We start from the raw sequence: 15,682 nt of genomic DNA, 5'->3' as shown, positions 1-15,682 counted from the left end.
TAATGTGCACCCCTGATTTATAACATCAATCAGGTCACAGACTTACACTTAGTCTTTATTACAGAGAAACATGCGCTGCTCTCTTTCTCTCTCTCTCCATGTGGCTTTAATTTTTCTCTGTGACATCATTCTCCCCGCACACACAAGAGGATACGGGAACACGAGGCTGTAAACCGATAATAGCATCACACCCCAGTTCTCCGACTCCTGACCCCCTCCCCATCCAGGGGCTCCACAGTCTCAGGCCTTGACGGCACGAGGTGAACAGACTCCCTCCTCATTCACGTCAACTTTAACTCCAGCCCACTCCAATCATTCTCTTTGTTTCTGTTCCAGCACAACTCCCATAACTCAATACGTAAACCTACATACGCTTTTTTCACTGGAAATATGAGACTGCCTACCACTTTACTTCTGAAATGAAATGTGCGTATGAGCAAATGAAATTTGTGTTTTTAAGTTTCCTGAGGAATTTTTTATGTGAACTCCTGTGTGCATTTATCTTTGACTAAACATGAATATTTACCATATCTTCTCGGGCATCTCTCAGCACTCCTCACACAGCCGAGGAAAGTGTTTGTCTTAAGGGAGTCCTTTTTCCCTGTGTTTTCCATTTGAAGTGAGATCACAGTAGGGCCATGTGTCTCCCTGGCTCAGTTGCTGATGGAGGAACACCCTCCTCTTCTCAGCTCCTTAGCTTACGGCTAAGGAGCCCTCATTGGCTGCAGATGGCAAGAAAAACTTGGAGAAAAGACAGAGTGAGAGAGAGAGAGAGAGAAAGGGGAATTGCGGAAATCCCCCCTTTCCCTTCTTCAGTTTAAGCAGTGGCCTCAACTGTCTGCAACCGGTGCACATAATCACAGAGAAGAAACCTTTTAAACAGCATTGTGATCTCTGTTTGTCTCTCGGTTTGTCAGTGCAATCGCATCCATGTTTAATTGTAACTCTGAAATTCTGTGTAAGCTGATTAATCAACACCTTATTATAAATTAGATTTTACAACTTCCAACTCGTCAAATGCTGAAACTTGGTCAGGGCATCTGATACTGACATACGGAGCTTTAACATCTGTATGCGACGCACAGGGCTTTCAACTAACTCCAACGTAAACCCACCCGTATCATTATTAGATGCTCACAGCAACAGAAGGAGTATAAAGTGTGCAATATTCCACTTAGGGCGGGTGGGAGGGACGGTGGATGGGTCAAACAAACACAGGACTTTCGTCCATGAGACCGCTGTAATGCAGATTGGTCAGTGCTCCTATGCTTAAAACTATGAAGCAGCGTCAGTTTTGCACATGTGAGTGACAGCTTGTTACAAAAACAAACTTCTGTCTTCACAGGAAATTAGGTTTCGGCAACAAAATCACTTAGTAAGGTCTAAGGAAAGAGCATGGTGGACTTAACTGGACCACTGACTCAAGTGACTATCGAGTGACAAATGAATCACGTGACTAACGACTCATGTGACAAAATGGGAAAAAAAAGGTTAGCTGTTCATGTCTGGTGCTAAACTAAAAGTAAATGTTCACACTTTGTCATGTTAGTCACGTGACTCACGTTAGTAGCATATGACTCATTTGTCACTTGGTGGTTACTTGAGTTGTTAGTCAGTCAAGTTAACGTCAATCACATTCTTTTACTAAACTAAAGTGTTTTTTTTCCGAAACCTAACTTCCTGTGAAGATGGAACTGTATTTTGAAAAGACAAGATGCATGTAACGAGTTGAAACTAACACGCCGTCCATGACGTGTCCAAAACCAATGCTGGAGGGCAAGAGCGTCATAGTTTGAACCTCAGGGCCACTGACTTAGTGTTGGTCTTTAACGAGTTGGGAGTGAGAATGTGTTGGTTTCTTTTCACTTGTATTTGCATACTGGTGGGAATGGAACTTTCTTTCTTTCTTTCTCTCTCCTTTTTTCTCTTTCCTTTGAAGCTGATCATTGTTATAGTTTCCTCTTTTTGTTTAACCACATGAGCATGGCATGGAAACATTCCAGTTTAGAGTTGAAGACATCTAAAATATCGTATTTACAATTCTACACATTTAAACAAAAGTATAGAACGAAATGTATCCGTATTTGTGTTTGTGTGTGAGAGAGAGCAAAACAGCTTGTTTGCTGTATGCACTGCATGCCTCCATATAAATCAGCTGCTACTCAAGATTATTAAAAAAGACAAGTGAAAAGTAGATGAAAATAAAAGGGTTTGGCTCGTGGACTGTTTACTCCATCCCTTTAAATAGCCTTTCACGTCTGTCATCTAAATAAGTGGTAGCAGATTCAACTTCACATGAAGAAGGAGCTGATTGTTTGAGAGCTCGGCCTAACACTTGTGGAAAAAGTTGGAGTTGAGTTGTTTACTATCCTCAATACAAATTCAACTTAGCTCAGAAGGAAGATAGAGATGAGAGACAGTGTGTGTGTGTGTGTGTGTGTGTGTGTGCGTGTGTGTGTGTGTGTGCATGCGTGTGTGTGACTAAGAGAGAGGGAGAGAAAGAGCTCAAAGTGTGTGTGGATTAGATAATTACAGGAAGCATGTCTGAGCCCTGGCAGAACGCCACTGCCACATCCCCTCAGTCTCTGCCACCTAACCACCCGAGATCCAATACTACTCAAACAAACAGTCGCTTGTCTCCAACGTAGAAATCTTAATAGCAACAAAATATACACAGTCACCCACTCCCCTGTGGATATCTAATCCTATGTTAAACAAATAAAACCTTCTACAGAGTGTATGCCATTGCTCTGAGTAATCTACAAAAATTGGATAAACATTCTCTCTTTCTATCTTGGAGATCAAGTATCACAAAAAATATACAGATGCTAGGAAAACAAATCATACAATTACCCCCTGCAACCCTTGCATTTAACGACATCTCAGCATTATTTGAGGGAGCTGTAAGGTTGGCATAGTATTACAATCATGCTGGTGGTCGCCATTTATTTTACTCTCTCTTCATTTAAAGGGAGTTTTCTGAAGAGCAGTGCACAGATGGCCTGATGTGTGGAATGCTCCCCAAGTAGTGAATGCAGCATAGGGTGTTGTGAATGCAGCCCTAAGGCTGGCTCCTCCCCCAACCAATTCCCTAATCAGGGCCAGATTATAAAGGACACTTGTTGGCATAGCCTCTTTGTTTTTTGGCCTCTGTCCTGTCTCTGTGGTGGCTGGTAGTGTTTTGTGTTACAGATACGCCATTGTTGTCATTCCTACAGTGAGTGACTCTTGCCAGTGGCATGCATGTGCACTGGGATATGAGTGTAGAATGCACAATTTCTGTTGTGGGGATAGTTGTGTTGCACCTATGGTGAGTGACCGGTGGCACCACTGGGCACTCCTCAGTGTAGTCTGCCTCCCCACCAGTGGCCTCAACTTAAATCCTGCAGTTTTGCTTAGTTATGTTGGACAGGACATTTTAGAATATTAAAGATTGTGATGTACTTTTAGAGTTTTCAGTAATAAACTTAATTTATAATAACAAATTATTTTTAATCCCTTATTGTTTTTTTTTCATTTTCATTTGTTCATTAATATTTCCTCCCCGCAGCTCTCATCCATGCTCATTTGATTGCTTTTGATTCCTTAAAAAAAACCTTTGGTTCATTTTACAAAACACTTTTCTACTTCCGATCAGTAATGAATCGGTGTGCCTTGTCAATTCTCAAAACAATATCTTAAGGTTCTTAAGTCCATGTTTCCTGGGGTGCAATTCCCCAGGTGGTGTTGTTGGTCTCCTCTCATTTTACCCCTAAAGCTCTTGCCACATGTGGATGAAAGTAAAACCAAATGGAGGGAATAAAGCATGAGCAATGCTAGTGCTATAAATTTGTTCGCAAACCCTGGCTTGACTGCTTAAATCTGTCTGAGGTTTCAAAAGTTGTGCTAACACACACCAGATCCCCATTTCGTCTTTTACAAGGACACCCGGTCTAACCCGGTCATGTGTTAATGAAAGGTTTTTCAGGCCAATGCACGCCAGAGGAAGTGCACACCTCTGGGGCCTCAGCACTTTGTTTAAATCCTTTCACCCTCATGCTCTCCAGAAGCTCACAAAGAGCAGGTATAGAGGAGCGGCTTGTCAGTTTCAATCATACAACTGGGTGGCGTTGCATGTGTGCATGTAGACTATCTGTGTCTGCTTGGTGTGCAATTTGATGAGTGTGCATTTATATTTCATGACATATCTGTCATGGTCCACTGCTTCTGTTTTAAAGTAGGATTTCACAACACCTAAAGCAAGACTGACAGGGAGTGTCAGCTGATCTAAAACTAATGGCTGATAAAGAGACTGGTTCCGTTTCCTGTCTGATAAAACTGCTTCCTCCTGGTGAAAGTGTCCATAAACCCTGGCTTGTACATCAAATGTCCCTCCTATTAATCTCAACATCTTTCCCAGGACTCATATCCCACTTCTTCCATCCCTGCTTCTGCAAAGTGCGTTCATGGTTGCTATCGTTCTTCTCTCAGTATTAGTTTATCGGCACGTACTGGTGCATGGGAGGTTGACTTTGAGTGGCCGGTACTCTTTTATGCCATTTGGACTTTTACTGATGGTAAAAACAAGACACTTTGTAGATTCATGACCAAGCCAATGACACAAAGAAGCGTAGCTGACTTGGGTGAGAGGAAGCATAGATGCCACATGAGAGGTGAGATATAAAGATAACCCTGCTGCTGCTCTTTGAACCCCGCTTGGGGAAGCTATGAATCAGAAACACATGTTGCAATGTGCCCTTGGCCATTGGGCCATTTGGGACATAGACGCAGGTTATTGGAGCAGTTAGAAATCCCTTGATGTTTGGTCAAATGTAATCTTGCTGGTTAGTACAGGCAAGAATAAAGACGAGGGTGTTTGAAATCTTTCTACCTATCTATATCTTTCTAGCTGAAATTGCTTAATTGCAGACCTCTATTGTGTTGCTTTTGTTTTGTCTTAATCTCTTTGTGCGTGCTTTGTCGTCTGCAGAGCTTTGGCAGCTAAACAGGACCTGGGTGTTCCAGGGACATGGGACAGCGTCTCTTCAGCCCCAGACCATGCTGCTGGATGAGGGCCATGGGAGGCTTTATGTTGGGGCCAAGAATGCTCTGTTCTCCCTGAGCCTGGACCGGGTCAACACACACCACAGAGAGGTAGGCCTGCTTTCATCTCTCACTAGAAAGAGAGACATGTTGTAACTCACACACCCATAGGGCCATAGGTTAGCCAAACTATTTGTGCATGTGTGCATCGTCATAGGACTGTTATCAGTGCAAAACAGCACTTTAACTTTGAGTCTTTTTTCAAATTAGAAATTGAAAAGGTGGTACGATACCCCTGTGAGATTATTAGCAGTGAACATAATATACACCTAACTATTTGTGTAATAAATATTTCATGTATTTGTATTTATTTATGTTGAAACATCTTCATTGTAAATATGTGAGCGTGACTGTGTTTTCCCACAGATCCAGTGGGCCAGTACAGAATCTCAGATCGAGGAGTGTTTGATGAAGGGAAGGGAAAAGGTACGGGACACGGTCTACATGACTGCATACAAATACATGTTCTCAACTGGGCATTGGTAGAATGGATGAGATTGATTTTCAAGAGTAAAGCACAAATGCCCAGTTAATAATGTGCATTAACTTGGCATGTATATATGCAGTCAAATCAATTTGATATGCGGGTAGATACATCCATTATAGAGATAGATACTGTCAGAATGAATTGATTGATATCTCATGGTGCTCATTAACCTTTGTTTAACCTGAAGTATTGATGTTATTGATGAGGCCGTAAAAGGCCTGGAATTTTTCCAGTACATCATTTTCTCTGCTGGCCTCACTCACCCTCATATATCCTCACCCAACAACCCTCCTCCCCACCCATTGCTTCATCTCTGTATCTCTTCCAACAGTCGGAGTGTGCTAACTACATCAAGGTCTTGCAACAGTACAACCAGACTCATTTGCTGGTCTGTGGAACAGGAGCCTTTAACCCCATCTGTGTCCTGGTCAGAGTGGGACACACTGGGCAGGTGAGTCCCAAAGACAGAATTAGAGTTTGGTTTAACAACCAAATACTCAAGTGCTATGAAAAGGGTTCCTCCTGCTCCTTATTTGAATGAAAATGTTGCATATTTCATCATTATACTGTCAGCCAAATTTTGCATCATGCTCCTCTGCTGTACTCACTTGTCTCTTTAGTTGGAGTAGCCTAAATCTTCTTCACACTGTTTTGATGTTTTAGCCAAGAGCTCCTAGAACTATTAGTACAGCTTGGAATGTTGAGCTACTAATCTCATGCTACTGTCATTGAGTGTATAACCTCCTAGCAACAAGAAGTGATGTGAGGTGGAGACGGAAATGACAGTAAGAGAGGGTGGAGTTTTTGTTTTCCTTAGAGGGAGAGGATTGTTCTACACAAGGTTCTCATTTTTAGTGAAAAAAGCTGACATTATTGCTGTCAGAGTAAACAGGGAAAAAGGCCAGCCACTCTTAACCATCACTCATATCATTGGAATGCTCATAGAGTGAGCAAAACTGGGTCCATATATAATATATATATATATATATATATTAACCTTGTTAAGAATACTTAACAAGGTTGCCTCATAAAAATGTTATACTTGGTGTATGAGATTACAATTACCCTTAAGCATGAGCTGAATAATATTTACATAACGATTAATGAGAAAATACTTTTGCCATTTACCAAGCAGACCACTGAGTAACACATTAAGTATTAATGCACCATAGGCCAAAACAACAACAAAAAAGCAGCCCACCTTCCAGAGTACTTAATGTAGGGTAATATTGTATCAGCCTATTTGACCTATTTTACGTTTGATTTTGTTGTAATATGATGGATGAGTTTAACCCAGACTGCTTATGCCGGGGAGCAGTCACAGCACAGTGGGGTTCTGGGGATACTCGTAAATCAATATATGACATCCCCTCCGTTCTGCCAGTGACAGTCATAAACAGTGTGGTGGCCCACAAGATAAAAGCTGTGGTTATATAGGGAGTTCTCTTTGTATGTGTGTGTGAGTGTGTGTCTGCACAAGTGCGTTTCTGCCACCTGCTGTGGGGTAATGGGAGCAGAAGACTAGAAGTAGTGAACTCACTATGTTGGTTATACACATCCAGACAAACATCCTTCATTCGGTCATCCATCACTCCTGGTCTCATCTGTCTTTCTTCCTCTTTCTCATCCATCACTTTCTGATCCCTCCTCTCTCTCCTCCACCTTTGTCTCTGTCTCTCTCTCTCCACGCACCACCTCCTGGGGTTTGTTTGGATGTTTGGTAAAGCCTTTGCAAGGGCACAGCTTTTGAGTGTTTCATGCATGTTTGTGTATGAATAACTATGCCTGTGTGTCATGTGTTAATGTTCTTAGGGCAGGCCGTTTGCTCTTGAAGAAGACAGTATCATGAGTGGCAGAGGACGCTGTCCATACGACACCAACAGCCCCTGCACGTCTACGCTCTCCAGTAAGACACTGATCACTCATCACCTCACCATCAGTTGAGCTAAAAGCACAGTTTGTGATGTATGTTTTCACTCATAGGATGCAATTCTACATGGGGGAGATGTGTTCACTTTGTTGACCTATAACCAGTCAATGCTGCCATCTTGTGGTGTTTATTCATGTCTGTATTTCAATCACAGTAAAAGGGGTTTCACATTTAAGCACATTTATTTGTATGCATTGTTGTTAATTGTGTGTGTGTGTGTGTGTGTGTGTGTGTGTGTGTGTGTGTGTGTGTGTGTGTGTGTGTGTGTGTGCATATATTAGGAGGAGAGCTGTATATTGGCCTGTACACAGACTACTGGGAGAATGATGGTGCGTTTTGTCGACTTAACAACCAGACCTACACACGCACTGAAAGAGACGACAAGCAGCAACTTAATGGTTGGTGTATTTTACAGGAAATTGATATCCTTTTGAATGCAAGGGAGTGCAAACATATATAGAATATGTGGTTACAAATTTAACAAAGCATGTTTTCAAAAATATATAAAGAATAGTGTGGCAGTTCAATGAGATGGTATTCCCATGAGATGTGATGATTGATAGTGTAAATGATCTATACTTGTGTTCCTTCCCAAACCTGGTAGTTTCATGATTGTAAATCAAATTTAATTGTTTGGTTAATAAACGTCAAATAAAATGTGACACTGGCCGAGAGTAGTGTAGATACTGTGTGCCTTCCACATGTTGTCAATATAACTGTTCTTATCAGGACTGGTTCTATTTGAGGATTCATGAGCTTGTGTTGTTTAATTTAATTTTTAAATAGTTAAACAATATCTTCCCTTGCATATATGTTTTTCTCAGTCCTGGCCTGGCAATTAATTATATATTTTCTAGAGAGACCATAACAACCTTATGGGGATTCATTTCAAATGAACAGCTTATAAATAACAGGCATACAGTTTGCATAAACCAGTTTTTAACTTTGTGTTTCATTCCAAGCCTTTTGTGACAAATTCTTCTCCCTACAGAGCCTAAATTTGTAGGGTCTGCAGTTATTCCTGACAACGCTGACAGAGATGATGATAAAGTTTACTTCTTCTTCACTGAGCAAGAGATGGATGCCGAGGGAGGGAACAAGGCCGTGTATACTCGTGTGGGCCGAGTCTGTGCGGTGAGAATGCAAATGCTGTGAAAAGATGTCTGGCCATTATCCAGCCAAAGTACAGCAGCACTCACATTCTATATCTGCCTCCGTCTCTCAGAATGACCAAGGAGGACAGAGAATGCTGGTGAATAGATGGAGCTCCTTCCTGAAAACTCGTCTCATCTGCTCTGTGGCTGGAGAAAATGGCATTGATACACACTTTGATGAACTTGGTGGGGCTACAAGGAAACTCTTTGCATGCAATGTTATTTATGTATTGTTAACATTCAAGGTTTATAATGATTGACACTAATGTACGCATCTGCATCTACGTCCCTCAAGATTTGAAGAGTCACTGTGGTATGAAGGATTTTTGTTACATTGTGGTTCTGACCTACAGTTTAGTAGTATGCTAAAACAACACATTTCAACACTTGGGATTGTTTACATAAGATGCACAGCCAGTAGCCGATGTATAGAGTGACTAAAGCCCCAGTGAGTTCCTCTCATGTATTATATTCAGGCTACATTCTAGTCACAGAGATCTGTTGTCAATTTTAAAAAATCAAGAAATAAAGAAGGGCTGATATTTGACAACTCTAGAAACTCATTTAACAAGGCATCCTGCGGTTCTGAAGATATTTCCAAAATCCACAAAGAGTCTTTTATCCATGTGGACGAACAACATATCTGTCCGTCTGCTGCAGGAGAAGAACAATTTTAACCAATTGCTCAACCTGTTAGGAGAATCTTTCAGACCTAGACTCCCAAAAGACTATCTGTACTCAACAAACTGTCTCAACCGACTCTGTGAAGCTGCACTTAGCACAGGTCTGCATGATAACATGCTCACAAAGACAGTGCAAACATGCTGATGCTTAGCAGGAATTAAGTTTACTTTATATTTAAAATGTCAACCTTGTATGGCAAACAAACAACAGCTAATTTCAATATTTTGTGTTTCAGAGGATGTGTTTGTGCTGAAGAACAAGGATCGCAACAACCCTGAAATATTTGGCCTCTTTAGCACAACAAGGTGAATGGAGTGTGACGTCTGCATTTCATTATACAGTCACACTTTTCCATCCATAAAATCACTAATTAAACCTTCTTTTGCAGTGCGGTTTTTAAAGGCTATGCAGTATGTGTCTATCACATGGAAGATATAAGAGCAGCCTTTAATGGTCCATTTGCCTACCGAGAGAGACCTGAGCATCACTGGACAGCTTATGAGGACAGAGTCCCCTACCCTCGACCTGGATCTGTGAGTCTTTAAGTCTGAATAAAGTCATGTTTACAGGATGTCATTCCCTGATGTACCAACATTATGCATTCACAGCACTCTCTACTAGTCTAAGTCCATGACAGACGTCATTTGGGAGGAACAATGTTGCTACCTCAGCAGGTCATACAGGGCCAGTCTGAGCCAAACGATAGCATGTCAGCTTTTTGTTAGCTTTTTTGTATAAATGACCAATCTGTCTTTGTCCCTGCCCCTCTCTATTCCTGTCACACCCTCTCTTTAACAGTGTGCCAGTAAAGTGAACGGAGGTGGCTTCTCAAGCTCTAAGGAGTTTCCTGATGAGGTTTTGCGGTTCGTGCGTTCTCATCCTGTGATGCATCGTCCAGTCCTTCCACAGCACCGTAGACCTGTCCTGCTGCAGACAGAGCCAGGCGGGAGAAAGTTGACCCAGATCGCCGTGGATAGAGTCCAAGCGCAGGACGGACACTATCATGTTCTCTACATCGGCACTGGTACACACACATGTGAAGAATAATGTGTAATACAGAATGCCTTATGCATTATATTGCAAAAATGAAAGAAAAACAGAAGATACTCTGAACACAAACACACAACATTTTGATGGTTTAAACTCATATATTAAAACAGGTGTTGCATATACTGAGGCAGTTTTGAATCTTTGCACTGGTTGTAAATCGGTGTACATTGTTGTCTTCTTTATTAGATGACTCAGTGGTGTTGAAAGTTATCACCATCTACAACAAAGACACAGACACTATGGAGGAGGTGCTGCTGGAAGAGCTGCAAGTATTTAAGGTACTCATTTTTAGCTACACAATGTGAAAGAAAAGTAGACCCTGTAACCGAGCAAATTCTCTATTTTAGTGCAAACAGACCACAGTCGGTTATTGCTGCAGTTACACAATAACGGGGTATTTTGAAAACATAGATTGCTGATTTGCTTCCTTTCCATCATCAAAAGTATGACTGAGCAGCAGACCTGCTGTGAGAGATCTTTAGAATGATTTGAAGATATCAACTCTACTGAGATCAGTTACATTTGAAAACTAGTCTGCAAGCCTTTTAATTTAGGCCTGATTTGGGATGAATAGAAGCATGACAGGAAGCCTCTAGTAACAAACTTACCACTGCTAACTTTGTCAGCTCTTGTTACTTTATTCTTATAGCATATGCCGATCCACTGATTCAACTTTATTTTTGAATAACAGTAAGATGTTTCCTGTTTGCAGGTGTCAGCACCAATACGAGAAATCCTAATATCACCTAAACGGGTAAGAGGACCATGTGAATCCATTTACTGTTCACTCATGCAATTCTGTTGTTTAGCCACAAGATGTTAACATTGGTACATTTTTTATTAAATTGTGTTGACATAATTGAGCTGTTCTGTTGCTTACTTGTGTCTAATATAACCCAGTTGAATGAGGTAAAGACAGAAAGCACAAGTATGGAATCCAATTAAACTGTGTGCTGATATTAATGGTGCTCATGCTGTTGGGTCAACAGCAACAGCTGTATGTTGGGTCAGAAGTGGGAGTGGCCCAAGTCAGACTGTATCAGTGTGACCTCTATGGCTCCGAATGTGCTGATTGTTGTCTGGCCAGAGACCCTTACTGTGCCTGGGATGGTCTCACCTGCACCAGATACTACCCTGCTGGAGTCTACACCAAAAGGTAACAGCACACACACTCAGAGACTGGACCATATTTTCTCCTTGCAGATATGTGTGTGTGTGTGATACCAGCTGTTCACACCTTTATCAGTAGTTCTGTTCCATCAAAGCATCTTGCACTGAATGTCACAGTGCTCTGAGGCTGGTTTGCCAAGTCATTATCACAGGCTGTGAGAGACATGATAGCCAGGTGTTGTTTAATACCAATCAGTGCACCCTTGATCACCATCCCTCTTTCTGTGATTTTTTTCTCTGTCACCCTGTTTGATTTTTTTCACCCGTTTCTTGTACATTCCTCACATGTTCAAAATTGCTCTCTCTACTTCCCGTGCTCCCATCTCAGCAGACGATTCAGACGGCAGGATGTTCGCCATGGCAACGCTGTCCAGCTGTGCAATGGGCTGCAAATTGATGGTTAGTGTATAAAATGAGTGTGTGTGTGTGTGTGTGTGTGTGTGTGTGTGTGTGCATGTTTGTGTGTGTGTATTCATTGGTATCAAACAAATGTGTCAGACAAATACTATACACAAGCAAGGAAATTATGCAGTTCTTCAGAAGCATTAGACTGAAGATGAAAATATATGACCTCTCCATGTCATTGCAGTTGATTGGAACAATCCACTCTGTTTGTCAGCTAATGAAAGGTCGCATCAGTTCGTTGCAATCTCTCTTGCCGCATCTTTTACGATGTTTGTGTGTGTGTGTGTGTGTGTGTGTGTGTGTGTGTGTGTAGATGAACAATGGCAAAGAGCTGAGGAGAGGCTGGTGTACGGTGTGGAGAGCAACAGCACTTTACTCGAGTGTGTCCCTCGATCACTTCAAGCCAAGGTCCTCTGGTTCTTACAAAAAGACAGAGAGAAACACGAGGTGAGTTTGATGGACCTGTACATAAAATAATCTAAACGTTAACATACTAAACAGGCTATTGCACTACAAACGCACATACATACAATACACTAAACCTATAAGAGTCAGAATCATATTTAATATTTATTAACCACTTACTGCTATTGTGTCCACCACTCTAAAAACAAAAGGTCCCTCTTACCCCTTTATATATATCCTTCCATGCAAATAGTTTTGGTTTGACTGTTATTTCTGCTGTTACTTCAGTGCAAAGGGGGTGAATGGTATTACATTTACATAGAGAGGTTCATGGACTGTCCGTGTGTAAATGTGACATTCTTTTTGGAAGGTGTTGTTATTGGGTATTTATCTTGATTTTTCAAGTGAGTAGAGTCCCACAAACCATGGAAAATTAATTTAAGTTTATAAGAATATATTTAATGTTTATATTTGAACATTATATTCAAACATGCAGTGTAAACTACAGCAAACAGAAAACTGGGATGGTTATATACCTCACAGAAACTTAGATACAGAAGTCACTGTATTGAGTGCACTATTGAAGTTCAAATGTTTCTTCATTTTTCCTTCAGTTCTGTAGGTTTTTTAATTAAAATGTCTCTCGAAAGAAGAACTAATGCAGCAGTGGTTGAAATGTCTATACTGATAGACTTGAAGAATAGCAACATCAATGGCTAGAAATAAATGTTTTATGTTTTTACCACCATATAGGTTCGAGGTGATGAGCGAGTTATCATGACCTCCCACGGGCTGCTGTTTTTACGAGTGAGAAGCTCTGATGCTGGTATGTACGTATGCCAGACTGTGGAACATGGATATGTGCACACATTATTACGTATCTCTCTACACGTGCTCAGGGGGGAAAGGGTGGAGTCAGCGATCCACCGGGCCAATGATGGGGAAGGAGATAAAGCTGCAGCTGCCTGCCCCTCCTCTATGGGCCCCCCACTAGTCCCCAGCATCAGCCCCAGGGCTCTGGGGCCATCCTCAGTCCCAGGCCCCCACTCCAGGCTGTGGTACAAGGAGTTTCTCCAGCTGATTGGCTACGGGGATGCTCAGAGAGTAGAGGAGTACTGTGAGAGAGTGTGGTGCTCTGATAAAAAACGCAAAAAGACCAAAAGGAAGTATGGTCCTCTGAGTGGCGAGAAGAGAGGGAAAGGGAGAGGAGAGGAGAACTCCCACCGAGCGCCCAGGCACACCATGGACACCTGAGGAGAACAGAGATTGACTACACACACATACACACCAACACACTCTAAAGGTCAGACTCAGTCCGTGTTTGCACCATGTAAAAGGTATTCACTTTGCTTTCAACAAGAGCAGTAACAACAGTACTGTAGCAGGCTGTCTAGCTGTTGTAGCGACATTTATCAGTAGTTTGACTGTGATGTTTCCACCTATTTTTAAAATACAACATTTTGCCTTTTTGTGTGATGTAGACTGATTATGTGGTGCAGACCCTGTGTAAATACATTACAAGTCAGTGTCAGAGCAGCAGAGGATCTGGAAGGAGATGGAGGACTGATTTAGCTATGTTGCCTCTGATCTGAAGAGAGAGAATATAATATTTAAGCTCCTGTGGACCGACCCAGCCCAACCCAGCTGTCAAGCAAAACGCACACAGACTGCCACACTAAACCCACCTTTCATTCAATGGCTCAATATGACAACCTCTTACTGTATCTATTATGAGAGAAAACTATGGTAAAGGCCTTCTAATCTTTTTTGCTACTATGATAACTTATTTTCTTTGTCTATCCTTTGAGTTCTTTAGCTGTTTCTAGATGTCATAAACTGGAAAATATAGTGTTGTAGTTTTTGAACAGTGAATAATGCCTTGAGCTTTATGATAATGCTAATTGTTGATGATAGTATGGTCATCCCTGTGGTGTGTGTGGTTACAATAGCCGCACAAATCATACACTCGAACGCTGCAATTCCACTATTATTGATATTTGAGGCATGTTTTGATTATAATTCTGACCTCAATGGATTAATTACTATTTAAGCACTTGTGAAAATTGTTACAGTAAATGAAAAGTGGTCCCATCAGTGAATCTAATTGTTCTTGTAAGTGTCCACATTTACATCAACAGATCAAATGTACCAACAGTATTGGGTGTATTGTATATTGTATTTATCTCAAATCCAGGGTGGTCTTTGTGTGCATATCTGGTAACTATAACTGTGTATTTAAAGTCATCACTCTCTGCTGGCTGTACCCTCGTCTTTCCTTCTGTCTCTCTCTCTCTCTCTTTCACTCTCTCCCTTCTTGTTCTCCCTCTATCACTTCCTCTATCTTCATTTCCCGCCTTTTGTTCGTATGAAATGATGTTGCAGATGGGATTCATAATTACCACAACAAAACTGCAATGTAGAACACCACATTTCTCCCAGAAGAAAAAAGACAAATAGAGTGACCACCCAAGCTTGCAATTAGCAAAACTGATGAGTCAGCCTCATGAACATTCAGTTAATCCTGAGATGACAGAAACATCAAACAATCTGATGTTACAGTAAAATGCATTGTATGGGTTTTGCTAAAAAACAGTCTGGAAGACCACCTCTTTTTCCATATTGTGCCTTATTTATCTCTTCATTTTGTCACTTTAGAGAGTTTTGACCTTGTTGTTTTCCCTGTTTTCATAATAGGGTGGAAACAGTCAAGGTTTAATATAGTCACTCATCATTCTCCTTGAATATTCTTCAACTAAGAGCTTTGACTTAAATTGGACATGTTGTATATGCTATACCCAGTATAAATACCTGCCATTAAAAAAAATGGACCATCCTTCCCTGGTGTCACCTCTGTGGGTTAGCTATCAATAATGACAATGTAAACTCAGTCCACATCCACGCACACAGACACACACACGCACACACACAGCCACTGAAGCAGAAAGAAAAAGGTAGAGAGAGAGCTGAGTGCAGTTGTCACTTAGATTAAAACATACATTTTCATAATTATGTAATGCTATATTTTGATTTGATAGAGGAAGTGCTGTAAACATGATACTAAGGAAGTTGCTTTTTTTCCTAATATTGTAGAATGTGCCAATTGCTGGTGAAAGACAAAATCCAAACAACCATTGAGGACTCGTTGTGATTGTGTTTTTTACTCACGGTGAGCTGCACACTAGGTTATCATGCTCATTCAAATTCTGTGTGGGTCTACCTGAGTCGGTGGGGTGCTGAAGGCATTTGAGAATGGGATTCATGCTGCTGATTTATTCCACATGGCTACCATAGCAACAGGCTCTGAACCAGTTCAGC

General features: G+C 41.3%; 1 protein-coding gene across 1 annotated transcript; it reads left to right on the top strand.

The window, feature by feature from the left end:
* Nucleotides 1-4,969: 4,969 nt before the first annotated feature.
* Nucleotides 4,970-13,621, top strand: sema3e (sema domain, immunoglobulin domain (Ig), short basic domain, secreted, (semaphorin) 3E). The gene is made up of 16 exons (XM_076088990.1): nucleotides 4,970-5,133; nucleotides 5,449-5,508; nucleotides 5,901-6,020; nucleotides 7,382-7,475; nucleotides 7,781-7,897; nucleotides 8,491-8,633; nucleotides 8,725-8,839; nucleotides 9,573-9,642; nucleotides 9,726-9,870; nucleotides 10,136-10,361; nucleotides 10,574-10,665; nucleotides 11,100-11,141; nucleotides 11,377-11,543; nucleotides 11,886-11,956; nucleotides 12,276-12,409; nucleotides 13,121-13,621. The coding sequence occupies exons 1-16, from the start codon at nucleotides 5,038-5,040 to the stop codon at nucleotides 13,619-13,621; spliced, it is 2,193 nt and encodes a 730-aa protein (XP_075945105.1). The 5' UTR covers nucleotides 4,970-5,037.
* Nucleotides 13,622-15,682: the final 2,061 nt, after the last annotated feature.

Source organism: Anarhichas minor, unplaced genomic scaffold (genome assembly GCF_050575085.1).
Source record: "Anarhichas minor isolate MPS153535 unplaced genomic scaffold, ASM5057508v1 ptg000011l, whole genome shotgun sequence".
NCBI classification, from domain to species: Eukaryota; Metazoa; Chordata; class Actinopteri; order Perciformes; family Anarhichadidae; genus Anarhichas; species Anarhichas minor.
The sequence above is the reverse complement of the archived record's forward strand: the minus strand, read 5'-3'. Positions and strand labels throughout refer to the sequence as shown.

Bases quoted from the DNA above. Each gene is read 5' to 3' on its own strand.
- sema3e (XM_076088990.1), top strand. From the start codon at position 5,038: ATGCTGCTGGATGAGGGCCATGGGAGGCTTTATGTTGGGGCCAAGAAT. The intron at 7,898-8,490 runs GTTGGTGTATTT...TTCTCCCTACAG, and splicing joins CGACAAGCAGCAACTTAATG to AGCCTAAATTTGTAGGGTCT. The intron at 8,840-9,572 runs GTGGGGCTACAA...TTTGTGTTTCAG, and splicing joins TACACACTTTGATGAACTTG to AGGATGTGTTTGTGCTGAAG.